We start from the raw sequence: 27,963 nt of genomic DNA on the forward strand, positions 1-27,963 counted from the left end.
TTAAAATTAGCACAGGAAGCTTATTTTTGTAAAAATCTCATTTTTTGTTCCCAGGTAGGCCATTTTCAGCATTGACATGTGTGCGTATGCTCATTGACTTATCAAGAGCGAAATTTGCCATTAAAGTATAGATTAACACGGTACTCCAGCGTATTAAACGACATAATTGTTCCATCGGCACCTTTGCTTCTCCTATTCGTTGATCATTTTCTAGGTGCTCTGCATTAGCTGGACGAGTTAATCAATGTTGACTAGTCACAGAACGAGGTTGGTCTGTGTGCCATCTTCGCGGTTAGTTTGCCCCCGTTGTGGTGTTTGAACATAAACATTGTGCAAAACCACTCAGTTGTCAACTCAAATGCTAGAGTAGATTGAACATAATTATTGAATTCCCCTTGCTTATTATGAGCTTATAATATAGGGGGGGGGGAACGGGGACATGTCCACTTTCCCAGCAAAAACACCCCATATCCCAGTTCCCAGTAAATAAAATCCCAATTCCATGTTCCCAGCGAAATCTATGTAGACATGCTTTCAGAAAGTCAGTATTTAGGTTTTCAAACATACATAAATACTGAATATTTACAAGTATTATTTATTGGGCATTAATAATAAAAAATAAAAAAAAATATTAAACAAATATCTTAGCGCCGAGAAATTGAAATCTCACGACATCTGACATCAATTTTCCCAGATCCCAGCAATTTTAGAGCGGTGTTTCCACGTCGCCGATGGACTTACTATTCTCCGATCACGAAAATTTATCTGACATTTTCAGTTCCCAGGTAAATTAAAATGGCCAATCCCGCTCCGAAAAATAACCCGTTCCCCCCTCATAACTAGTCTAGTATATGTTACTGTATAGTTATTGCAGGCCTACGTCTACGGTCCAAATCTACGGACACGTGACTGCCACCGCGGCAGTCTCATTTGCCCAATGCTACTGCGTTTACACGCAGCCCGTGACGCATGCCACGGAGCGTGCTGGGGTAATTCAGACTGGGGTAAATCCCAGACCTGACACGGCAATGCTGTGTGTCAACTGTTAGACTTATAGTATTTAATTGTATTAATTAGGTGAGCTACTGAGCTATTTCTTAGGGGAAGAAAAACAGTTTATTTAAATTCTTGAGGCCTACCGTACGTGCCAATCTATTGTTTTCGCATAAGTTATGTGCTAAACTAATCTTGTGTGCTAAACTAGGCCCGGTGGTTTTTGCAGGGAACCTGCACACATGTAGCATCGCCCGAGCGGGCCGAGATTCTCCCCAATCGGAGCCGCGTCCCTGAAACGCGTGCCGAGCTTTCCAGGACGTCCGCCATGACGGCGGAGCAGTGTTAGAATCAGCTCTACAGGAGATTCCTGCACTCCCGTTCGTTCATCAAGGGCTGGGGGACAACGACAGCCTCAAGGGATGTTCGACGCTGCGCAGTGGATAGCGCCAAACCGCGAAACTCGCGTCAGTCGTCTCGCCGGGATCACCCCGATTCACATCGACAAGGAGGCGAACCGCGAGACTGCAATGATCCTCGAGGGACACTTCCTTGTCAGCGATGGTCGACGTTCGGCCTGGGAATGTCCCGCCGACGGCAGAGGTCGCCAATTCAGATGGATTACTGCCGCTGAAGTGGAAGAGCCAGCTGCGGCCGTGTGCCGTGCACTCTCGCCGGCACCAGGCGACCACGGCCTACTGGAAGCGTTCGGACGCTGGTCGCGCGCGCTCGTCAAGCAGTCCGGCATCGCGTCGATCCTGCTCGAGAATCGTGATTACGGGCGCTCGCAAGCCGAAGGAGCAGTGGGGGTCGCGCCTGCAGAACGTCACGATCTCTTCGTGATGGCGCGGCTGCCTGAATCTCGAGTCGATCGCGCTCTTTCAAATGGTGCGAGCGCAGGGCTTCGCGTCGATCGCATCACTGGATTTCAGGCGGGCACATGGCGTCGCTCGCAGCGGGAAACTACCACAAAGCCTATCCCGCCATCATCCCGTGCATGTCGTGGAGACGGCATCGAGCGTGTTCACGGCGGCTGTCCTCTCCGGTTCTAATCGACTGGCCAGCTGCTGCAGTCACAGTACAAGCAGCCGCCATCTGGAGCGAGCAGGATTTCCGACACGCATGCACTCGCCCGACGTCGACGGAATCCGGCGTTCTGCATCGGCGGAGAGTTCGCGCGAGGCGGTACCCGTACGGCCGGCAGTTTGTCGAGAAGTTTCAGCGGCATGGAGCGTCGCGAAACAACATGAAGATGACATTCCTCGTTCTGCGAGCGGATCCTCGAAGTTACCAGCAGCGCTGAGCAAGCGGCGGCGCGCAAGAGCCGGGACGCCGCGCCGCGAGACACTTTCATCAACGGACCCGCGCCGCCACGAGCGAAAGTTTCGCCGCACTGCAGCGTGGCGGCAGGGGGCGCCGACGGAGCTCGACGTCGCTGCATGCGCCAGTGCGGCGCTGTACTTCGAGGCGGCAGACGGCGGCGGCGGCACGTGCGCGGAGCACCGGAGAAGGACAGTGCGCTACCAGATCGTTCGCTCATCCACAACCAGGCGACGACGCAGGACGCCGCTCGGCGGTGGCGGGCGACGGCGACGACAGACAGCGGCGCCTCCTGGTGGCGCGGCGGCCCGCGATGCACGGAGGACTGCGCCACGATTTCTATGCGCCGCGGCGTCATGGAATGAATTACGCACGGTCGCCAAATACTCGCGTGCCCGTCGACAGAGCCTGATCATGTCGTCGCGCGGGAGAGCGACGCGCTACATCCGCGCCGAGGGCTGTGTTCGCGCTGACGACGTGGTGGCGGACTCGCTGCGAGGTGCGCTACTACCGTACAGTCCGGACAACATCGCGAACCTTTCTCTTTAGCAGCACGTGTTTCGTGCGCTGCGATTAGCGGACGCGTTTTCAACCGCCGCCGCCGTCAATACTTTGGCGCTCGCCCGATGGCGCCCCAGTCGCCGTCGCGACACCGCGCCGAACAAGCGCCGCGTTCGAGCAGGTTGCCTAGACCTTGTTCCCGTGCAAGCCCAATCCTGCTTCGTCTCCGCACGAGGAGGGGAGATGGAAGCGAGAGGGCGAACGGATGCCACAGCTCTGAGTCGTCGTTACGTTCGATGAGAAGCTACTCAATCTGGTCAGACGATGTGCTCTCAGTCAGTCACACAGCTGCTTTGCTGTTTGTGAGCTTTGCCCCGAAAGAAAACGGTTCTGTGGTAGATTCTTTAGGCAGATAGTGTGTTACATTTGTCTTTCTTCTGCTTAGTCTGCCATATAGAATGGCTCTTCTAGCTATGCTTGTAGAATTTCGAGGTATAATGAGGTGCTGCTAACCGTCACTGAGGTGCTGATTCCAGCCATTCAGAAAAAATTTCATTACGTGCAACTTGTTTGCTCTCTCGCTCATGAAATTTGGGTTTGAGCATTTTTATAACTTAGTTTTAGATGGGAGTTAATTTTTTTAACATAACTACTATATATTCTGGATCTCACATATTGATTTACTAAATTATTTGCACGCGTGGCTGAACATTTCTTCTCCCTGTTTATCTGTAAATGTACGTGTTTATCAGATTGTGCGGGTTGCAATGCGATTTGTTGGTTAGTAGAATTTTGACGTAGTCTTCAGGCTTGTTACTTATTACAATGAGAGTATTTAGATATTGCGTGCCGTATTTCTTCTGATAATGCTTGTGTGGCGTATTTACTTGGCTGAAATGTGTGTGGTACTGCCTCGTGGTGCCTTAGACTATCGTATATGGTGATTCTCTAGCACAGCTCTTCGATCGCTTCTCTTTGCTTATAGTTCTTTCAGTGCATCTGCAGTGGAGTGATGTTGCCGAGTTGCCTTAGCTGCAATGTTACCTGTGTCGTTCAAAATTCATGCGTCACCTAGAATTCTATTGTAAAAATTTGTCATCCATGGCCATTTGCTTACGCATGTATGTACCATGTATCATTCATTGGTATCTTATCTTCTTCAGGATGTAGTTCCAAGAGCAAGGGGCTGCTTCCCCCATGCCAGATAGACTTATTGGAGCAAGATAAAATATGTTATAATATAATAAACGTTATAATGATGATAACCCTGCAATAATTGTTTAATAATAAAAACAAAATCATCCATCACATGGCTCAATTGCTTAACATGGCTTAGTTTTTGAACTTTTTTTAGAAAACAAAAGATCTTCCATCCTCAGACTCGATTCGGAGACGGAAATTTACAACCTTTAGAACTGTTAATTTATATTATCTTGCCAATCGATGTTCTCGATATCATTGATAAGATGTAAATGCGTTTAGTTTACAAACCCATGTGTTAGAATTATCTTTAGATACTAGTGGTGCAATCCAATCATTGGCTTCTGTCCTCGTCTAGTATATCTAGTCGAGCTGTCTTCTGTGTGATAGTTTAAATATGTAGGGATTTGGTGGGCACGCGAAAAAAATACCACCGGAGCGGCCAAGCAGAATTTCGCTCCCGTCAGCGGTTTAAAGCCAACGTTTGTTTTGCAAAACTACCAATTGTGGTAACAACAATACGAGAGCGAAATTTTTGGAAGATACGAGAAAAAATCGCTCCTGTGCCACCGGGCAGCGTTCGGAAATTAAGGTTCCGACCCGGAGGCCCGAGCCCAACCAAGTTTTTGCTCGGGCCACCATCTCTACGTGAAATACGAGTTAGCGCAACGCACAGACTTATTTATGGGTAGAGACACTCTTAGGCTGTGGCGGGTTTTAGCTTTTTTTACCCCCCGGCAAAAAGTGGTGCGTAGTATGAAACAAAATAATTGTAATATAAACTTAATTTTTACGGTAACTACAATGCTAAAATCGTTGCACAACATTGTACGGCCGTGATATCCGCTTAAATAAAACTATGGAGTAGATATAAGTATTTAATGTTTTCAGCGGTTACTGTACATATGCTGTGGCTTATCCGGCATGAAATACAACTCGGTATATTTGTACAAATACATTTCTTATCTATGCTAGAAAAAAGCGGTCAGCCGACACTACCGCTTTATAAACTAAAGTTGTAACAAGCGCGCATCCAGCGCAACCTGCTCAAAGGTTCGTATACTTACTACAGGGCGTAGCCGCATGGGGGGGGGGCAGCTGCCCCCCCACCAAAAAAAGAAGCCCAAAATTGAAGAATAATGGGCAACTTAGTAAGTTCAACAATTTACAGTATGATATGATAATTGACGTATTTAATGTAGTAACCTACCCTGAATGCGCTGGAAATAGCATTTCAGAGCTTCGTTATTTCAAAATTTCCTGGGGGGGCATGCCACCCAGACCCCTTAGAAGCGAGCCTCCGGCGCTCGTTCACCTTGCCCCCCCTCTCATTACATTAATTCCTAGCTACCGCCCTGACTTACATACACGATTGCATAATTACATGGTTTCGAGACAAGCATTGCTTAATTTTACATGTTTCTTCTGTCTGTTACCTCAACTACGGCGATAGAAAGTGATAGAATCGAACCAATACGCGCGTTATTGCTATATCTAATTAACTAATGACCTCTAATAGTGACCTCTGCCATCGATTACTGGGGTTACAACATTGGCAGATGGTGGGCCGTGAGGCATGAGCACCACCGCTGAAAAAATAAAAAAATGGCTATTGAATTTCGAGTATATAATTTTAAAAAATTCAGCGGATGGCGTCAAAACCTTAACGGTAGGCCCACCGCACGTATTCGTAAAAAAATTCACATGGCTATGCCACTGCAATTAGTTTTATGGATTAGGCATATCCCTAGTAAATGTTCCGTATCCATCCCATGGAATCCAGCAACCAATCGTAAAGAACGCCGATAAATTTTTGATGTTTTCTATAATTCTCGCATAATTCCTCGTTAATAAGAGCTGACCGTCAAAGTTCTGTACAGGCGTCAAAATCGCGAAAATTCTTATTGCTTAACAGATGCGTACCCACAGTGCAGCTCGATTGAGGAGTCGTCCTCGCTACACAGCCCGTATACAGTTATATCCAAACGTTGGATGGTCCTCTTCGGAAACAACCCTTAGTGAGCTACTCTGTCTATATAGCGAGTGCGATTTACGGGTAAGTCGTAAGATCAGCGTAAAATGCCCCACTATACTACGCAAATGCGTAGTATCAGCGCGTAAGAAGCCCACAACAGATACATCGTGAATCAATAGAAATAAAGTATAAGTAGCCTAGCCTAGGCTCTACTGTATTTCTAATGCGGAATCAGTGTAGCTCATTAGTGGCGCACGTGCGCAAGATCAGCGGTAAATGCTCAATCATTAGACATGCGCAAGTAAACGTCGCGCGTGATCTATGGCACGCGCGAATACAGCGCACATTGTCCTACCTGCAGGGGGGTGGTCAACGTAGACTGGCCCCGAGCGCCGCTTGCGTGAACGTGTTGTCGGCCTGCGTACATGAGAGGCGCATCGGAACGAAGCCCTCGGTGCCCGTGCGCATTTCACGACCAGAATCCAGTCTCTGTCGTTCCATGAATTGAAGCACAGTGACGAATTCGACCCGCCGCTCGAACGCTCACCATCGTTCTTCGTCCTGCGCCTTGTACGTGTAGCAGCGCACGATGTAGCGACGGCCGGCGCGTCTTCCGGCGAACCTGACGCACGTCCGACGCACCGTTAAACGTCTCCTTAAAGACTCAGCGCCCGGCAAGCGGCGAGCAGCATGCTGGCGTGCTGTGCGCTGGCTCCTGCTGCGGGTACGGTGGCGGTTACGCGAGCGCCGCCCTGGTGGTGAGCGTCGCGCGTGACGGTAGGCCGCGCGCAGCCAGCGGCGCTTGTTGCGGTAGTCGTGTGCGCGTCCGAGCGGAGCGGGACGCGGGTTGTTGAGGCCGCGCCGCGTGGCTCCTGCTGCTGCTGCTGCTGCTGCGTGCTGCTGCTGTGCTGCCTGCAGAGGCGGGGTGGAGTGCCCTGCTGCTGACTGCGCTCCGGGCATCTCCGCCAGTGCTTTCCCGAAGGCCGCTAGGTGTTGTTCTCCGTGTCTTACGCGAGCTCGCGTCGACTCAGGTACCGCTCGTGCTCCACGGGCACCCCGCCGGCCGCCTCCCTCGCTGTCGGCCTGTTGCTACCGCCTGCGCGCTCGCGATGGGTTCGATCGTGCTGTCCCGACGGCGATCTTGTGTCGACATGCCAGGCGCTAGCTCGGCAGGGCGTGCCAAAGAGCGCCGTGTACGTGCCGGGGTGAAGCCTTCCGCGCCTATGGCGGGCTCACGCCACCACGTACAGTCCACTCGTTCTCCTGGGTTAAAGCATGTAGACCGTCTCGACCCGCGCTTGACGCCGATCTCATCATCGACGCACGGCGCGGATAGTGCGTGAAGCACGATGAGGCTTCTGCTCGGGAGTAAAGAGGCGGCCAGCCGGCCGCCGCGATCGCTTTCCCGCAGTTCATCAGCGTCTCCAGGCTGGCGCTGCCGCCGTGATGCGGGCCGCAGGGGCGCGTAACTTCGCGCTCGCGGTGAGCTGAAAGCGTACATTGATTGATGCTGAGGCTGATGGATTGATAACTGATAGCGTTGATGTTGATTGATGCAGAGAGGCGGAGATTGCGTGAAGTTGTGCCTAAGGCCGACCCTAGGGTCGGATTGCGATTGAATGCGAGCGCGCCGCAACGCAATTGCAAACTCACTGCGACTGAGTGTTAGGTCGAACAGTGACGCGACTGACAGTGGCAACGAGCGACTGGACACTAGAATTCGCCAGAAGGCGCTTAGGTCGAAGCGACTAATGAGTTTCAAGCCGGCCTTAAGTTAAGACGGGTTTTGATAGGGAGGCGTGACCGCGTGAATAAAAATATTACAGTGAGCAGAGTTTTAGATAAAGTGAAAATCCTTTACAATAAAGAGGGCTAATCTTGTGTGTGGCCGTTGTGTGTGTGTGTGTGTGTGTGATAGTGTGTGTGTGTGTGTGATGTGTGTTTGTTTGACCTCGCTTTCTTCCGTATTTTCCACTCAATGCGCGTAACCTGAAGATATATTCAGAATTACCACGTCTTGCAGGTGTTCTGGCTGAGACAAGGAAATTGTAAAAAGGTTAAAAAGTTAAATAAAAAAATTCAAAAATCGCCTTATTTTTTAAATATTATATAATTTAACAATCTATTATTATTTATTATTCTTGTTGTCTTTCTTATCTTACACAGTATTTACTCATACAAATTTACATCATAAAGTACTGAGAAAACAGCAATAACATGACTGTGTAGCAATAATGATCAAAACATAAATGACAAGAAATTGAACAACGTGAACAAAAAGCTAAACAAAATTGACAAACAAAACAGGCAGAGCGCTCTAATTTACATCTGTAACACAATATATGTATTGGTAATAGGTCCTAATAAACAGCAGTTTATACACACATATAATATATATATATATATAGTATTTATTATACATTACAATGTATGATTCTGTTACATCTGGGTATGGGATGGGTCAGTGGATGCGGATATGTATACTGGGGATGGGATGGGGTCGGCGATGGGGATCGGATCGGATCCCATGGGATGGCATAGGATGGCATGGTGAATGGATTCATGATAGAAGAATTCTGGGATGGGATCATCGAGTGGACATATAGAGTGCATGGCATGCTGGGTGGCATGGGCGTGGCCCATGGCAGGATGGATAGAAGAGCAGATGGGATGGGATGGCATGGGCAATGGCATGCGTATGGGAGGGATGGGATATGGATGAGATTGGGATGGGATGGCATGACAGGGCATGCATCGGATGGATGGATGGAATGGATGGATGGCATGGATGGATGGATGGATGGATGGATGGAGTGCGATGGATGGATTGGATGGATGGATGGATGGAATGGATGGATGATGGATGATGGATGATGGATGGATGGATGGAGGATGGATGGATGGATGGATGGATGGATGATGGATGATGGATGGATTGGATGCGATGGATGGATGGATGGATGGATGGATGGATGGATTGCATGGATGATGGATAGATACATACATAGATAGATTAGATAGATTTTGCGGGTATTTCCTTTCAACCAAGTGGTCACCAACTGAGCACTTTTTCCCCTGCTCACTTGCGCTCGCATAGAAATTACGCTCTTTGTTTCTTCCCAAATGTTTTTTTTGTTTCTGTTTTCCTTTCAGTTGCATGAAATAATTACCTTCAACCTGTGTCACTTACATGAGTTATATTTTAAGGCACGATTTGCTGGTTGTACGGTATTAAAGTCCTGCTAGCATGTATAAAAGGGTCACTTAGGGGAAACCTATACCGAGTTTCCCTTTTAGAAAAAGTCCTCTTCCTTCATAGAACTAACGCGAACACATGCTTGACTGTGATTCATCAGGCACTTTCAATGATGGTCGATAGGGATTAAAAAAGAATGATTTAATCAAGGACAATTAAGTTCGTCTTTTATGATATGACAGCTGATCGTCTACAAAATATATGAATGGGTATACTGTACGCGCCGAGCAGGAGTGTGGGTGGGCGATGCCCACCACAGATAGTAACACGTATTAACAATGTCAAACGCAGCCATCCGTGCCTTGCCATGGTTTATACCATGTGTGTGTGATCATACCCCATGGGCCACGGAACAAATCTAGTCGCTTCACTAATCGCACTATAGATGGAAGTGAACGTATGGGTGTTAGAGCCGTTTATTAATCATACATATACACACACCGCGCACGCACACACAGGCACACGCGCACGCACACACACACACAGGCACACGCGCGCACACACGCACACAGGCACATTCGCGCACACACGCACACACACACACATCGCGCGCGCGCGCACGCACGCACACGCACGCACACGCACGCACACGCGCACGCGCACGCGCTCACACACACACCCACAAACACACACACACACACACACACACCACGCACGCACTGCGCGCACACACACACGCACGCACGCACGCACAACACACACGCGCACACAAACGCCACGCACGCGCGCGCACACACACACATGACCGTCTTCATTCGATCTCCATCACCTTCTCCGCTCCTCCTCCTCCGCTCCTCTTCCTCCCTCTACTTCATCACCTTCTCCCCTCCTCCTCCTCTTCCTCCTCCTCCTCCTTTCCCCTACTCCTCCTCCATGACCGTCTTCATTCGATCTCCATCTCAGGGGCAGGTACGTTTAAGTAAACATAGGGTACATATATGCTGAGAAAATACAGGTCTGTCAGGCGTGTCAAAATAGAGCCATTAGATGACGTTTTCTCGGGACTAGAGCACACATTATAGGTTTTATCTTCTATAGAGAGATAAATTAAGGCTGTAAATTGTGTACCAGTAGAGTACAGGGTAATGCAACTAAAGGTTGCTGAAGTTCACATTCTGAAGTTCACAGTTTCAATACCGAGGAAGGTGAGATATCAATATTCACATCAAGGGTGGGAAGCAGTGGGGAAAAACGCTTTTACTTATACTGCAATTAAGACTTGGAACTACCACAACATATTAGGATAAATGCTATTTATAATAGTTTTTTAAGTATAGTGTTAAAACATGTTTAATGGAAAAGGTTGAAACGTTGGAGGCAGAAGAGTTTGAATCCCACTAATCTGATTCTGATTGTAAATATGGTACTATAAGAAATGTATAAATTATGAAAAGAGTAAAACTTACAAGTAATTAAAGTACAAATTTGTATATTTCGATAGTTTAAAGTGCTGATGGTCGTGCTGTTATTAATAACAGTAATGTAGCAAGGACCACAATGTAAATAAGTGTGCTATAGTCATACTTTTTGTATATATATATATTCTATGTAGTTATTTAATTTCATGAATTTAAAATCTATTGTAACAGTATAATGTATAAAAGAATTATATGGATAATTACCGAAACGAATAAATAAATTGAATAAATAAAATAAAAGTAGAGATGCGCTTATCTCGCTGGCATGACGCTGTAACAATTAACATAATCCGCATTTCAAGGAGCTGCTTTGCTTGGACAAAGCCTGTTGCGGAAACAAAAGCAACGCAGTTGCGGGGGCCTAATGATCCACGTGAGCCATAAAGAAAAATACAAAACACCCTTAAAACAATCGTAGTAAATGATAGAATAAGATTGTTACGCCAACCTGAACTTATCCTAAGCCAGATGTGGGTCATTTCTTGAAACCTTTGTGAAAAAGAACTATTTCATCGCCATAACTCAGTTATAGGCCACGAAATATGTCAACCGTTTGCAGAAATTTCGCGATTTCCTGTCAGAGAATTAAACCAGTTTTCTATTTATGATAGTTTTTCTTTGTCTCCAGTTTCCGCGCGTGCAGGGCCAATATATCATCCGGTAGATATTTGCGCTTGACTAATGTACAGCGTCACCTATTTTCCGCGTGACAAATATTCCGTGCGACCAATTTTACGGATCCAGGCTGCATTTAAGCCTACAGGTATATTAAACGAGTGAAGTACTCTAATAATAATACCATATGATTATAATAGTTATAAAAATATCAACATTATCGATGCGTAGGCCCTAATGTACGTGATTTTAAATTTAAGCTCCATTTAATTTATAGATTACGGCGCCATTTAACTGACACTGATAAATGTATCTTGACGTTGTTTTTTGAAATGATCAGTTAAATGCACAGTTCAAACAATGAAAGCCACAATATAGACGGTTGTACGGATAGGTATTTCTATAGCTCTGCTCGTGGGACGTGTTTAACATAGTGCGTGCATGGCCTTGGTCTTCGTAGATATTTGCTGCTGCTTACACTTAATCTTCTTATTCAGCAAATAGTCGTTGCTTTTAGCGTCTTTGTTCTTCTCTTACCAACCACCTGCTCGCGTCTGCGCGCGTGTCTCTATATAGCACATACTGAGCTGGCGCACTTTCATGTTTGTCTTGCCAGTATATGAGTTTGTATTTGGCGTGTCACCCACCACAATCGCACTAGGCAGGTGTGAGTAGGCCTACCCTGCACGGCGATCTCCTCTCGCTCTGCCAATATATTTTTATCTCCGTATATACAGTTCAATTTATATAGACACTTATCGCGGTGACCACGGAAGTATAAGCTGACTGTAATTACTTGTGGAATCGTAAGCAGTTCATTCAATGCAGGACAGTATCTAAAACAATAGGTCGATCAAAATTAAATTGCTTTACCAATAAGGTATGCTCACCTATATTGAATATAATAACGGAAATGGTTAGTGTTAGGATGAGGGTTAATAGTTTGGAGGTCTAATTCTATGTGCGTGCGTATACCTATACCTACCCTAACACACACGTACACACACACACACACACACACACACACACACACACACACACACACACACACACACACACACACACACACACACACACACACACACACACACACCACAACACACACACACACACACACACACACACACACACACACATATACATATATATATATATATATATATATTATATATATTATAATTATAAGCTATATAGGGTATACGACTATACGTACGCGGCTACAGTCGGCAATGACAGAGCGGAGAGGCTCTGCCGGCAACAGGGTTGCCCGCAAAACGGCTCATTAGCATACAGATGGCAGCGCGGTCGTTGCGCGCGGCGGGCAGCCCTATTCTCCCACCGCCGACGGCAGCCGACCGGCGTTAGCGCGGGCGAGTTTGAACGCGACGACCGTGTTGAGCGATGCAGGCGACGCGGGAGAACGACGCTAGCCTACTTGCGCGGCAGCTGCGAGTTCACAATCGCTCGCATCACGCGACAGCGTGCGCTCGTTTCTTGCATACTCGCTGCTATCTTCGCTTGCGACGACATGACATATAGTCACAGCTGAACGTGCGGTGCCGATGAGAAGGGTATAAGTGTGTATAGGTAGTCGCAGACGAGTAAGAACGAACCTGGTTCTTTGGCAGTAAACCGGTCCACCGGCGTTACTGCTTACGCCGTGTTTAATTCGAGAGGAGGGTACAGTGACTCCGCAGGCGCACACAGACGTCGTCGTCGTTCCGTTATTGTCGTTGTGACTGTCGGGACACAACAGCGGAAACATGGCCTTTCTCTTTCCAGTGAGGACGCGCAAGTCAAGGAAAAAACCAGTAAACCACGTTTAAATATATATAAAGTGAAGAAGCGAATGTTTTGTCTGCGATGAGAATACATTACATCTGTAACGCGCTGCGTGTGGGCTAGTATAGCCACAAAGCAGTTTTTACAATCGTAACATTACTCTGAAAGTTAGAATCTATAGTAATTTTGGGGTACATAATAGTAATATCAGGACTGGTAATATTCTGTAACCATACCACAACGGAGATTCTATTAAGTGCTCCTGATAGTTATACTACATATATCAGGAGCCGTATAATGACAAATATTTGTCATTATACGCTCCTGATAATATGTGTTGGTAAATCTAAAACGTTAATTGAAGTTTGTGTGTGTGCGTGTGTGCGCGCGTGCGTGTGTGTTGTGTGCGCGCGCGTGCGTGTGTGTGTGCATCGTGGGTGGTCGTGTCGTGCGGTGCGTTGCGGGTGTGTGTGTGCGCGCGTGTCGTGGTGTGTGTGTGTGTGTGTGTGTGTGTGTTTGTGGGTGTGTGTGTGAGCGGCTTGCGCGTGCGCGTGCTGCGTGCGTGTGCGTGCGTGTGCGTGCGTGCGCGCGCGCGCATGTGTGTGTGTGTGTGCGTGTGTGCGCGAATGTGCCTGTGTGCGCTGTGTGCGCGCGTGTGCCTGTGTGTGTGTGTGCGTGCGCGTGGCCTGTGTCGTGGGCGTGCGCGGTTGTGTATATGTAGATATAATAAACGGCTCTAACACCCATACGTTCACTTTCCATCTAAGTGCGATTAGTGAAGGACTAGATTTTCCGTGCCCATGGGGTATGATCACACACACATGGTATACAACCATGGCAAGGCACGGATGGCTGCGTTTGACATTGTTAATACGTGTTACTATCTGTGGTGGGCATCGCCCACCCACACTCCTGCTCGCGCGTACAGTATACCCATTCATATATTTTGTAGACGATCAGCTGTCATATCATAAAGACGACTTAATTGTCCTTGATTAAATCATTCTTTTTAATCCCTATCGACCATCATTGAAAGTGCCTGATGAATCACAGTCAAGCATGTGTTCGCGGTTAGTTCTATAGAAAGGAAGAGGACTTTTTCTAAAAGGGAAACTCGCGTAGGTTTCCCCTAAGTGACCCTTTTATACATGCTAGCAGACTTTAATACCCGTACAACCAGCAAATCGTGCCTTAAAATAATACATTCATGTAAGTGACACAGGTTGAAGTTAATTATTTCATGCAACTGAAAGGAAAACAGAAACAAAAAAACATTTTGGGAAGAAACAAAGAGCGTAATTCTATGCGAGTGCAAGTGAGCAGGGGAAAAAAGTGCTCAGTTGGTGACCACTTGGTTGAAAGGAAAATACCCCAAAATCTATCTATCTATCTATGTATGTATCTATCCATCCATCCATGCATCCATCCATCCATCCATCCATCCATCCATCCATCCATCCATCCATCCATCATCCATCCATCCATCCATCCATCCATCCATCCATCCATCCATCCATCCATCCATCCATCCATCCATCCATCCATCCATCCATTCCATCCATCCATCCATCCATCCATCCATCCACTCCATCCATCCATCCATCCATCCATCCATCCATCCATCCATCCATCCATCCATCGGATGGCATGCCCTGTCATGCCATCCCATCCCAATCTCATCATATCCCATCCATCCCATCCATGCCATGCCATGCCATCCCCATCCATCTCTCTTCTATCCATCCCATGCCATGCCACCCATGCCACCCATGCCATGCCACTCTATGCCACCATGCCATCCCATCCCAGATTCTTCTATCAAATCCCATACCATGCCATCCTATGCCATCCCATGGGATCCGATCCGATCCCACTCGCGACCCCATCCCATCCCCAGATATACATATCCCATCCACTACCCCATCCCATACCCAGATGTAACAGAATCATACATGTACTGTATATATATATATATATATATATATATATATATATATGTGTATAAACTGCTGTTTATTAGACCTATTACCAATACATAATTGTGTACAGATGTAAATTAGAGCTCTGCCTGTTTTGTTTGTTCAATTTTGTTTAGCTTTTTGTTCACGTTTGTTCAATTTTCTTGTTCATTTTGTTTTGATCATTTTGCTCACGTCATGTTTTTGCTGTTTCTCATACTTTATGAGTAAAATTTGTATGAGTAAATACTGTGTAAGATAAAAGACATAAGAATAATAAATAATAATAGTTGTAAATTATAATAATATTTAAAAAAATAAGGCGATTTTTGAATTTTTTTATTTAACTTTTTAACTTTTTTTAAATTTTTGTCTCAGCCAGAACCACCTGCAAGACGTGGTAATTCTGAATATATCTTCAGTTACCGCGATTGAGTGGAAAATCACGGAGAAAAGCGAGGTCAAACAAACACACACACACACACACACACACACACACACACACACACACACACACACACACACAAGATTAGCCTCTTTATAGTAAGGATTTCACTTTATCCTAAAACTCTGCTCACTGTAATATTTTATTTCACGCGTCACGCCTCACCCTATCAAAACCCGTCTTAACTTAAGGCCGGCTTAAACTCATTAGTCGCTTCGACCTAAGCGCCTTCTGCGACTGCTAGTGTCAGTCGCTGGTTGCCACTGTCAGTCGCGTCACTGTCGACCTAAGCACTCAGTCGCAGTGAGTTGCAATGCGTTGCGGCGCGTCGCATTCAATCGCAATCCGACCTAGGGTCGGCCTTAGGCACACTTCACGCAATCTCGCCTCTTCCTGCATCATCAACATCACGCTATCAGTTATCAATCCATCAGCTCAGCATCATCATGTACGCTTTCAGATCACCGCGAGGCGAAGTACGCGCCCCCTGCCGGCCGCATCACGGGCAGCGCCAGCCTGGAGACGCTGATGACTGCCGGGAAGGATCCGGCGCCGGCGGCCGCCATCTTTACTCCCGAGCAGAAGCTCATCGTGCTTCACGACTTCGCGCCGTGCGTCGATGATGAGATCGGCGTCAAGCGCGGTCAGACGGTCTACATGCTTTACCAGGAGAACGAGTGGACGTACGTGGTGCGTGAGCCCGATAGGCGGGAAGGCTTCATCCCCGGCACGTACACGGCGCGCTTTGGCACGCCCCTCGCCGAGCTAGCGCTGGGCATTCGACACAAGATGCCGTCGACAGCAACGATCGAACCCATCGCCGCGCAGGCGGGTAGCAAACAGGCGACAGCGAGAGGAGGCGGCGGCGGGGTGCCCGTGGAGCACGAGCGGTACCTGAGTCACGCGAGCTCCGGGTATAGCACGGAGAACGAACACCTAGCGGCTTCGGGAAAGCACGGCGGAGATGGCCGAGCGAGTCAGCAGGGGCACTGGCACCCGCCTCTGCAGCAGCAACAGCAGCAGCAGCAGCAGCAGCAGCAGCAGCAGCAGGAGCAGCAGCGCGGCTACAACCCGCAGTCCCGCTCCGCCTCGGACGCGCACAACTACCGCCAACAAGCCGCCGCTGCTGCCGCCTACCGTCACGCGGACGCTCACCACCAGGGCGGCGCTCGCTACCCGCCACCGTACCCGCAGCAGCAGCAGCAGCACAGCACGCCAGCGCTGTCGCCGCTGCGGCGCGAGTCGTTTAAGGAGACGTTTAAGCGGGCGTCGGACGTGCGGCAGTTCGCGAAGACGCCCGCCGGTCGCTACATCGTGCTCTACACGTTCAAGGCGCAGGACGAGAACGATGTGAGCGTCGAGCGGGGCGAATTCGTCACTGTGCTCAATCAGGACGACAGAGACTGGTTCTGGGTCGTGAAGCGCACGGGCACCGAGGGCTTCGTGCCGAGCGCCTTCATGTACCCGGCCGACAACACGTTCACGCAAGCGGCGCTCGGGGCCAGTCTACGTTGACCCCCCCCCCTGCAGTAGGGACAATGTGCGCTGATTCGCGCGTGCGCAGTAGTCACGCGCGACGTTTACTTGCGCATGTCTAATGATGAGCATTTACGCTGATCTGCGCGTGCGCACTAATGACGCTACACTGATTCACGCATAGAAATACATAGAGCCTAGGCTAGGCCTACCTATATTATTTCTATTGATTCACGTGTATCTTGTTGTGGGCTTTTACGCTGATCTACGCATGCGTAGTAGTGGGCATTTACGCTGATCTACGCTTACCCGGTAATCAGACTCGTATAGACAGGAGTCACTAAGGGTTGTCCGAGAGGACCATCACGTTGATAACCGTATAACGGTGCTTGTAGCGAGAACGACTCTCAATCGAGCTGCACGTGGCACCATCTGTTAAGCAAATAAAATTTTCGATTTTACGCCTGTCACTAGAACTTTGACGGTATCAGCTCTTATTAACGAGGAATTATGCGAGAACTATAGAAAACATCAAAAATTTATCGTGTCTTTCGATTGGTTGCTGGATTACCATGATGATACGAACATTTATAGGGATATGCTAATCCATAAAATATTGCAGTGGCAATAGCCATGTAATTTTTTTTACAATACGTGGGTGGGCCTACCGTATAAGTTTTGACGCACCGCTGAATTTTTTAAAAATTATATACTCGAAATTCAATACATTTTTTTATTTTTTCAGCGGTGGTCTCATGCTCACGCTCACCATTCCAATGTTGTAACCCCAGTAATTGATGGCAGAGGTCACTATAGAGGTCATAGTAATTAGATATAGCAATAACGCGCGTATTGGTTCGATTCTATCATTTCTATCGCCGTAGCTGAGGTAACAGACAGAAGAAACATGTAAAATGAAGCAATGCTTGTCTCGAAACCATGTAATGTAATGCAATCGTGTATGTAGTCAAGGCGGTAGCTAGGAATTAATGTATGAGAGGGGGGGGCAAGGTGAACGAGCGCCGGAGGCGCTCGCTTTTAAGGGGTCTGGGGGCATGCCCCCCAGGAAATTTTGAAATATAGAAGCTCTGAAATGCTATTTCCAGCCATTTCAGGTAGGTTACATACTTAAAACGTCAATATCAATCAACTGTAAATTGTTGAACTTAATAAGTTCCCATTATTCTTCATTGGGTTCTTTTTTGGTGGGGGGCAGCTGCCCCCCCCCCATGCTGGCTACGGCCCTGGTAGTAAGTATACGAACCTTGAGCAGGTGCGTGGATGCGCGCTTGTTACCAACTTTAGTTATATAAAGCTGGTAGTCGGTGAAAGTATTTTCTACGCATAATCAAAAATGTATTTGTACAAATATACGAGTTGTATTTCATGCCGGATAAGCCACAGCATATGTACATAACCGCTGAAAACATTAAAATACTTATATATACTCCATAGTTTTATTTAACGGATATCACGGCCGTACAATGTTGTGCAACGATTTAGCATCTGTAGTTACGTAAAATTAAGTTATATTACAATTTTTGTTTCATCTACGCACACACTTTTGCGTAAAAGCCTACACAGCCTAAGAGTGTCTCTACCCTATAAATAAGTCTGTGCCGTTGCGCTAACTGTATTTCACGTAGAGATGGTGGCCCGAGCAAAAACTTGGTGGGCTCGGGCCTCCGGGTCGGAACTTATTTCGAACGCTGCCGGTGGCACAGGAGCGATTTTTTCTCGTATCTTCCAAAATTTTCGCTCTCGTAATTGTTGTTACCAACAATTGGTAGTTTGCAAAACAAACGTTGCTTTAAACGCTGACGGGAGCGAAATCGCTTGCCGCTCCCGTGTATTTTTTTCGCTGCACCAAATCCATACATATTTAAACTATCACACAAAGACAGCTCGGACTAGATTCATACTAGAAGGACAGACGCCAACTGATTGGATTGCACACTAGTATCTAGGATAATTCTAAACATGGGTTTGTAAAACTAAACGCATTTACATCTTATCAATGATATCGAGAACATCGATTGGCAAGATAATATAAAATTAAACAGTTCTAAAGGGTCTGGTAAATTTCGTGCCCGAATCGAGTAATGAGGATGGAAGATCTTTGTTTTCTAAAAAAAGTTTCAAAAATAAGCCATGTTAAGAATTGAGCCATGTGAGTGGATGATTTTGTTTTATTATTTTATACAATTATTGCAGGGTTATCAATATGTATAACGTTTATTATATTATACAATATTTTATCTTGCTCCACTATCTATCTGCATGGGGGAAGCAGCCCCCTTGCTCTTGGAAACTACATCCTAGAAGATAAGATACTCAATGAGATGATACATGGTACCTACATTGCGTAGCATGGCCATGGATGACAAATTTTTACAATAGAATTATAGGTGACCATGATTTTGACGACCCAGGTAACATTGCAGCTAATCAACTCGGCAACATCACTCACGCAGATGCACTGAAAGAACTATACAAAGAGAAGCGATCGAAGAGCATGTGCTAGAGAATACAATATACGATAGTCTAGGCACCACGAGGCAGTACGCACACACATTATCAGAAGTAAATACGCACACACATTATCAGAAGTAAATACGCACGCAATATCTAATACTTCATTGTAATAAGTAACAGCCTGAGACTACGGTCAAAATCTTACTAACCAACAAATCGACATTGGCAACCCCCACAATCTGATAAACACGTACATTTACAGATAAACAGGGAGAAGAAATGTTCAGACGCGTGCAAATAATTTAGTAAATCAATATGCTGAGTCCAGAAATATATATAGTTATGTATTAAAAAATTAACTCCCATCTAAAACTAAGTTATAAAATGCTCAAACACAATTTCATTACTTCTGTATGAAGCAAACAAGTTGCACGTAATGAATTTTTTCTGAAATCTGGAATCCAGCACCTCAGTGACGGTTTAGCAGCACCTTCATTATAAACCTAAAATTCTACAAGCATAGCTAAGAAGAGCCATTCTATAGCAGACTAAGCAGAGAAAGAAATGTAAACACTATCTGCCTAAAGAATCTACCACAATACCCGTTTTCTTTCGTGCAAAGCTCACAAACAAGCAAAGCAGCTGTGTGACTGAAACTGAGAGCACATCGTCTGACCAGATTGAGTAGCTTTCTCTTCGACGTAACGACGACTCAGTACTGTGCATCCTTCGCCCTCTCGCTTCCTCTCCCCTCCTCGTGCGGAGACGAAGCAGGATTGGCTTGCACGGGAACATGGTCTAGGGCAACCTGCTCGAACGCGCGCTTGTTCTGCGGGTGTCGCGACGGCGACGGGGCGCCATCGAGCGACGCGCCAAAGTATTTGACGGCGGCGCGGTTGAACGCGTCCGCAATCGCACGCCGAAACACGTGCTGCTTAAAGAGGAAGGTCGCGATGTGTCCGGCTTGTACGTAGCGCACCTCGCAGCCCGGCCACACGTCCGTCAGCGCGAACACGCCCTCGCGCGGGATGTAGGCGTCGCTCTCCGCCGCGACGACGATGATCAGGCTCGTGTCGACGGGCACCGAGTAGTTGGCGACGTGCGTGAATTCATCCATGACGCCGCGCATGAAATCGTGCGCGTCCTCGTGCTCATCGCGCCGCCGCCGCCACCAGGAGGCGCCGCTGTCATCGTCGCCGTCGCCGCGCCACCACGAGGCGGCGTCCTCGTCGTCGGCCTGGTTGTGGATGAAGCGGAACATCTGGTAGGCGGCACTGTCCTTCTCCGTGTGCTCGCGCACGTGCTCCCGCCGCCGGTCTGCCGCCTCGAAGTACAGCGCCGCCTGGCGGCATGCAGCGACGTCGAGCTCGTCGGCGCCCCCTGCCGCACGCTGCAGGTGCGCGAACTTTCGCTCGGTGGCGGCGCGGTCGTTGATGAAGTGTCTCGCGGCGCGGCGTCCCGGCTCCGCGCGCCGCCGCTTGCTCAGCGCCTGGTACTCGAGGATCGCTCGCAGAACGAGGATGTCCATCTCATGTTGTTTCGCGACCTCCATGCGCTGAAACTTCTCGACAAACTGCCGACCGTACGGGTACCCTCGCGCGAACTCTCGGCCGAGGCAGAACGCCGGATTCGTCGACTCGGGCGAGTGCAGCATGTGTCGGAAATCCTGCTCCTCCAGATGGCGCTGCTTGTACTGTGACTGCAGCAGCTGCCAGTCGATAGAACCGGAGAGGACGCCGCGCGTGAACACGCTCGACGCCGTGCTCCACGACATGCACGGGATGAGCGGGATAGGCTTGTGGTAGTTTCCCGCTGCGAGCGACGCCATGTGCCCGCCCATCGAGATCCCAGTGATGCCGATCGGACCGAAGCCCTGCCGCTCGCACCAGTTGAAGAGCGCGATCGACTCGAGGATCAGGCAGCCGCCCATCACGAAGAGATCGGTGACGTTCTGCAGCGCCGACCCCCACTGCTCCTTCGGCTTGCGAGCGCCGTAATACGGATTCTCGAGCAGGATCGACGCGATGCCGGACTGCTTGACGAGCGGCCGCGCGACCAGCGTCCGACGCTTCCAGTAGCCGTGGTCGCCCGTGCCGGCGAGGTGCACGCACATCGGCCGCAGCTGGCTCTTCCACTTCAGCGGCAGTATCATCTGGAATTTGGCGACCTCTGCCTCCGGCGGGACCATTCCCGGCGCGAACTCGACCATCGGCGACAGGAAGTGTCCCTCGAGGATCTTGCAGTCGCTGGTCGTCGCCTCCTTGTCGATGTGAATCGGGTGATCCGGCGAGACGATCTGACGCGAGTTCTCGCGGTTGCGTATCCACTGGCGCAGCTCGAACATCCGCTTGAGGCTGTCGGGTTGTCCCCAGCCCTTGATGAAGAACCGGGAGTGCAGGATGCTCCTGTAGAGCTGATCTAACCTGCTCGCCGTCATGGCGGACGGTCTGGAAAGCTCGGCACTGCGTTTCAGGGACGGCGGCTCCGATTGGGGAGAATCTCGGCACGCTCGGCGATGCCTACATGTGTGAGGTCCTGCAAAACCACCGGGCCTAGTTTAGCACACAAGATTAGTTTAGCACATAATTTATGCGAAAACAATAGATTGGCACGTACGGTAGCCTCAAGAATTTAAATAAACCTGTTTCTTCCCCTAAGAAGTAGCCAGTAGCTCACTAATTAATACAATTAATAGTAATATAAGTCTAACAGTGACACACAGCATTGCCGGTGTCACGGTCTGGGATTACCCCAGTCTGAAATTACCCCAGCACGTCGTGGGCATGCGTCACGCTGCGTGTAAAGCGCAGTAGCATTGGGCAAATGAGACTGCCGCGGTGGCAGTCAGCGTTGTACCGTAGAGTTTGGACCGTAGACGTAGTGCCTGCGATAACTAATACAGTAACATATACTAGACTATTATGAGGGGGGGAACGGGTATTTTCGGGACGCGGGATTGGCCATTTTAATTACCTGGGAACTGGGAAATGTCAGATAAATTTTTTGTGATTCGGGAATAGAAGTCCATCGGGACGTGGGAAACACCCTCTAAAATTGTCTGGGATCTGGGAAAATTGTGTCAATTCGTCGGGATTTCAATTTCTGCGCTAATATTTTTTTAATATTTTTTTTTACAATTTTTTTTATTAATTATGCCCAGATAAATAATACTATGTAAATATTAGTATTTATGTAGTGTTTGAAAACCTAAACTACTGAATTTCCTGAAACATGTCTACATAATTTCCTGGGAACTGGGAATTGGGATTTTATTTTACTGGGAACTGGGATATGGGGTGTTTTTTGCTGGGAAAGTGGGAATGTACCCCCCCCGTTCCCCCCCTCTATTATAGCTCATAATAAGCAGGGGATATCAAATAATTATGTTACAATCTACTCTTAGCATTTTGAGTTGACAATGAGTGGTTTTGAACAATGTTTATGTTCAAAACACCACACCGGCAAACTACCGCGAAGATGGCACACAGCCACACACTCGTTCTGTGACTAGTCAACATTGATTAACTCGTCCAGCTATATGCAAGCACCTAGAAAATGATCAGACGAAATAGGAGAACAAAGTGCCGAGTGAACACAATTATGTCGTTTAATATCCGTGGAGTTACCGTGTTATCTATACTTTAATGGCAAATTTCGTTTGATAGTAATGAGCACGCACACATGTCAATGCTGAAAATGGCCTACCTGGACAAAAATGAGATTTTTACAAAAATAAGTTCCTAAGTGCATATTTAATCCGGATAATATTTGGCTATATCTAAAGAATTGACCGATCTACAGCAATTTGAAGATCGGAAACCGACTTATTCCGGAATATGCAGCTTTTGAGATAAAGCGTTCCGGGTAAGGGGCCCAGTCGGGGATAAGCGGTCAGGGGCCGGTCTGAAGGACCGTCCGCTCTAAACGGCTGTTTGACCGTCGCCGCTCAAATTTGGAATTTTTTATTTATTTAAAAAAAAATTAAAAATGACCATAATAATCTAGAGATATCTGAACCTATATATCCGGATTAAATATGCACTTAGGAACTTATTTTTGTAAAAATCTCATTTTTGTCCAGGTAGGCCATTTTCAGCATTGACATGTGTGCGTGCTCATTACTCAAAACAATGACTTGCGACTTAGTCCGTATTATGCGGGAGCGGGTCACATATGTTGTTATCTACTCCTGATAATGTGAATAATTCAACTATCCCCCTCCTACTCCTCCTCCCCCTCCTCCTCCTCCTCCTACTCCCACATCACCTTCTCCCTTCGATCTCCATCACCTTCTCACATCTTGCTCATCTATCACTGTTTCCCCTACTCCTCCTCCTCCTCCTGCCCCCTACTCCTCCTTCATCACCTTCTCCCCTCCTCCTCCTCCACCTGCCTCCTACTCCTCCTGCTCCTCCCCCTACTCCAACACCGTCTCCCCTCCTCTTCCACCACCACCTACTCCTCCTTCTCCTCCTCCTCCTGCCCCCTACTCCTCATCCATCACCTTCTTCATTCGATCTCCATCACCTTCTTCCTCTCCTCCTCCTCCCCTCCTCCTCCTCCTCCCCCTACTAACTCCATCACCTTCTCTCCTCCTCCTCCTCCTCTTCCACCACCACCTACTCCAACAGCTTCTCCCCTCCTCCTCCTCCTCCTGCCTGCTACTCCTTCTCCCCCTCCTCCACCTACTCCATCACCTTCTCCTCCTCCTCCTCATCCTCCACCACCTACTCCAACACCTTCTCCCCTCCTCCTCCTCCTACTCCAACACCTTCTTCCCTCCTCCTCCTTCTCCTCCTCCTCCTCCCTCCTCCATCACCTTCTCCCCTCCTCCCCCTACTCCATCACCTCCCCTCCTCCTCCTCCTCCTCCTGCCCCCTACTCCTCCTCCATGACCTNCTGCGCGAAAGATCTGCGCTTCAGCGCAATTGGGATCAACATCTCCTTTCGGCAACGCTTCTCTAGTATCCCGTCTCATCTGGACTCGCAGGCAAAGTAGAATAATGTAGTCGTGAAATAGCACTATTTTCCCGTTTTTCCGTTGTACACTCTATAGGTATTATCCGCTCTTGGTGAGATATATATATATATATATACAACTTACACGGTATCACAGAGAAGTGATCATTTGACTGCAGTAAAAATTATTTAACCATTGTGTAACAAGGCTTATGATTAGCTCAAATGTGATTATTTAACCGCGGTGAAAATAATTTATCCATGTTAAAGGGATACATTATTCTAGGTTCTTTGGATATTTTCAGTTAAAATAGGTCAAAATTACGCTACATAACAAGTTTTATGGTTTTTTTAAACATTTTAAAACAGGGCTATACCGTTGCTTACAACGATGCATGGTGGTGCCATTGGAAGTGCATCCACTAAAAGTTGCGCAAAGCAATGTTTCGGCTGCAGGCTACAGACCGGGGGTGTTTCTTATTAATTAATTTAGGAGCAGAAGGATTGCAATATCTTTGCACTGCGCAACTTTTTCAGTGGATACGCTTCCAGTGGCGCCACCGTCGTTGTAAGCAACCGTATAGCTGTCAGTTTTGAAATGTGTAAAAAAACGTTTTTAATTAATATTGAACCATGAAACTTTTTATGTATACAGTACAGTAGCATAATTTTAACCTATTTTAATTTATGCATCCCTTTAAGTTATTTTCGCCAATGTAAATTTTTTTATTTCTGAGTACGATGGCCAACCATAACCGTTTGCACGTGACGATGTAGCATTTTCATGGACTTTAGTCTATGGCAGTATGGTTGAGAGGGTCTATGTCCCCCAGGTTACTGTCGGAACGTACCCTGGGTATGGTCCGGTATACCGGAACGTACCCTGGTACTATCTAATATGCCGGACCGTACCTCGCCTACTCCACTAACGAGTCTAGGGAGTCGACTACGCCTACTCCTTAACCCTAACCCTAACCATATCAGATAGTTACCAGGGTACGTTCTGGCAGTACCCTGGGGGACATAGACCCTATGAGCGGCAGTATGAGTATCTACCTTTCTCCGAGGTGGGTGCAACTGCCCCCCCCCCTGGCTAGCTATTGGCCTGGTATGGTGGTGGTGTTGGTGGTGGCATGGCTTAATTGCATGGCTGTGGTGTGCTATTATTATTAATAGTGCTGCATTTTGTTTGCACGTAATCTGTTTTTTGTTTACATTGACCACATTCTGTAGTAGTTTGTTTCTGAAACCCTATGCTGTAAAATACTAAAAGTTTAACTATAATTTATACTAAGGACACGGAGCATTTGTCCACATCGCGCGTTTATCAACATTGTGTTTTTAGCCTGAGCTCAGAGTTGGTATACAGATTAGTTATAATGGGAATTGCTCTTCTACTATGACATCAAAATACATTTGACTTCATATAGCCTTACGATAGTGATGAAGTTATGTAACGGACATAATTGACCTATCAGTCTGGATTAATTGACAGTTATAGCTTTAGCAAAATAGTATTGTAATAGGCACATTCTAATAATGCTGCAAGTGCTGAAGTGCTACATAGTACAAGGTCTAAGCACCAAAAATCAGGTTCATATGCCCAAACAAATGTATTTCGAAATTTAATGGTGGCCATTTTGAAAATATGGTGCCACGCCCCCTTAAAAGGCCAAATCTGTTGGGGAAACAAAAACACATATAGCCTGGTCGATTTTGAGACCTAGCAACAATGGGCAGTGGAGTATGGTTTTCTCGCTCCAGCAGATAGGTCAATTATTGCATACATGAAAACAACAACAAATATATGTCACTTATTGATAATTCACTGGACATTCTACAGGTGAGAAGAGGTTCTTCATGGGGGACGAGGCCTGCACAGTTGACTGTGCACTGTTTGGTATGCTGGCTCAAATGGTCTGGAACATGCCAGGCTCACCACATGAAGCAATCATCAATGGTAGGTGGCAATATGTGCATAGTCGTTTTTGTCTTATCCTCACACCATCTAAATATTTTGCCCAACACAATTAATTAAATATATACGTAATTAAACTGAGATTATCCAACAGGGAAGTTCACAAACTTGAAGGAATACGTCTACAGGATGAAGGAGACTTACTGGCCGGACTGGGATGCATGCATTCTGTGCCCAGAGAAGAAGGAAGAGAAGAAAAATGAATAAGGTCACTGTGACAGCATGAACACACGCTGTGCTACGTCCTGCTATATACGGATTTTTAGCTCATCTGACATAGTCAGATGCAGCTTGTAGAATCGCTTGATCGTCCGTCCGTCCGTCCGTCTGTCCGTCCGTCAACAGTTGGGCACAAATCTTAACCGCTCGACGTACAGTCACGATATTCGGCACATTGGGGGGGATCGTCAAAACGAGTTGGGCCTGTTGAAGCTGGGGGTCAAAGTGTCAAAGGTCAAGAGGTGTAAAAGAAGGGGGAACATTCACTCCTTAACTTAAGGTATAGGGAGGAAATCAGAATTGCGGCACAAATCTAAACGCGCTCGACCTAGGCTCGTGATAGTCGGTGTATAGCATCATGGTAGGAAAAGCCATCACTGTGCCGAAATTGGAGTCACAGGTTCAAAGGTCAATGGGCACAGGGCAGATTTTAGAACATTTTCTGAGGACATGGTCTGACGGAGCGATTTGAAAACTTTTTTTGTTTTCAGCGGTGACTAGCATTTTTATGGCATTATTGAAAGACCATGAAATCTACTTTCTGCTGACAGCGAAGAGTAAGTGTCAGATAACCTTTTGACCCTCAAGAGGAGGGTTAAACATGGATTCTGTTGACTGTATTTAGAAAGAATCTTGACTGCCGCGGTTTGCTAGTAGAATCTATACATGCCCTGGATGTATGAGGCTACAATGTCACAGTGAAATTTTTCAAAAGCCTAAATTTGTCTTAAAGAAGGTTTATGCCTCCTTAAATCGTATAATTTATATGGCATTCTGTAGTCGTCAGTATGTTACATGTAATGGTATGCCACTGCCAGTGGCTACTGCCAGTGCATGCGTTGTAGTACTGTGGAGTTTTTGCCTTAATGGTTACACGTGGCAGCTCTCTATTGCGCAGCCTGTATGCGCTTGCGTAGGTAAATGGATGAGTGCCTTACCTCATTCTGTCTTGCAGATTAGTTGTTGCTACAGTGCATACTACGATATGATGGGAGCTTCCATCTTTAATCTGAAGAACCTTAACACGTACGCGCCATTCTCGGGCAACTTTCATAACGAATCCAACGAACATTCTTTTGAGAAGCGTTCCTGATACCATCCCTGTGCATTCCACTGTTTCGGCGTGTATGTGAACACATTTGGACTAACAGGGTTTACTAGAATCCCAACACTCCACCACAGAGTCACCGCAGTAGACGTTAGATGAGCGCTGTCGCTATGCGGCACTTGTTCTTGGAAGAATCTGTCTCTAGATATCTCTAAATATTTTTCATAAGACTGATACTGTGTGCTGCTCATGTGTCTACGTAGGTATACTGCTTGCATTTTTTTGTCACAGATGTTAAACTTGATGATATTGCATTGGTACGTAGTAGATTAGGTATGTTTTTAG

The 27,963-nt window shown here is 47.2% G+C and overlaps 2 protein-coding genes and 2 long non-coding RNA genes across 6 annotated transcripts in view; 2 read left to right on the plus strand and 2 right to left on the minus strand.

Annotated features, from left to right (window-relative positions):
* LOC106814140 overlaps positions 1-18,386 on the plus strand; it is a 21,352-nt gene extending 2,966 nt beyond the window's left edge. The window contains exons 1-2 of one of the 3 annotated variants that reach the window (XM_014818432.1): positions 13,018-13,090; positions 15,924-18,386. In XM_014818432.1, coding sequence (XP_014673918.1) covers positions 13,042-13,090; positions 15,924-16,978 — 1,104 coding nt within the window. In that variant the 5' untranslated portion in view covers positions 13,018-13,041 and the 3' untranslated portion in view covers positions 16,979-18,386. Of the gene's footprint in view, positions 1-13,017; positions 13,091-15,920 lie in introns of those variants that run through there. The other 2 variants (XM_014818431.1, XM_014818429.1) reach the window with 2 other exon arrangements.
* Positions 757-16,751, minus strand: LOC106814141. Its single transcript, XR_001394563.1, has 3 exons — positions 16,739-16,751; positions 8,265-8,270; positions 757-839 (listed from the first exon to the last, which is right to left on the minus strand). It is a non-coding gene; the product is annotated as an uncharacterized LOC106814141 (long non-coding RNA).
* A 711-nt stretch (positions 18,387-19,097) lies between the features above and the next one.
* LOC106814139 (uncharacterized protein C4orf29 homolog) lies at positions 19,098-21,990 on the minus strand. The gene has a single exon (XM_014818428.1). The coding sequence runs from the start codon at positions 21,849-21,851 to the stop codon at positions 20,127-20,129; it is 1,725 nt and encodes a 574-aa protein (XP_014673914.1). The 5' UTR covers positions 21,852-21,990; the 3' UTR covers positions 19,098-20,126.
* Positions 21,991-25,509: 3,519 nt separating this feature from the next.
* On the plus strand, positions 25,510-26,551 carry LOC106814135. The gene is made up of 2 exons (XR_001394562.1): positions 25,510-26,333; positions 26,446-26,551. It is a non-coding gene; the product is annotated as an uncharacterized LOC106814135 (long non-coding RNA).
* Positions 26,552-27,963: the final 1,412 nt, after the last annotated feature.

This window comes from Priapulus caudatus, unplaced genomic scaffold, assembly GCF_000485595.1.
Source record: "Priapulus caudatus unplaced genomic scaffold, Priapulus_caudatus-5.0.1 Scaffold875, whole genome shotgun sequence".
Lineage (NCBI taxonomy): Eukaryota > Metazoa > Priapulida > Priapulimorpha > Priapulimorphida > Priapulidae > Priapulus > Priapulus caudatus.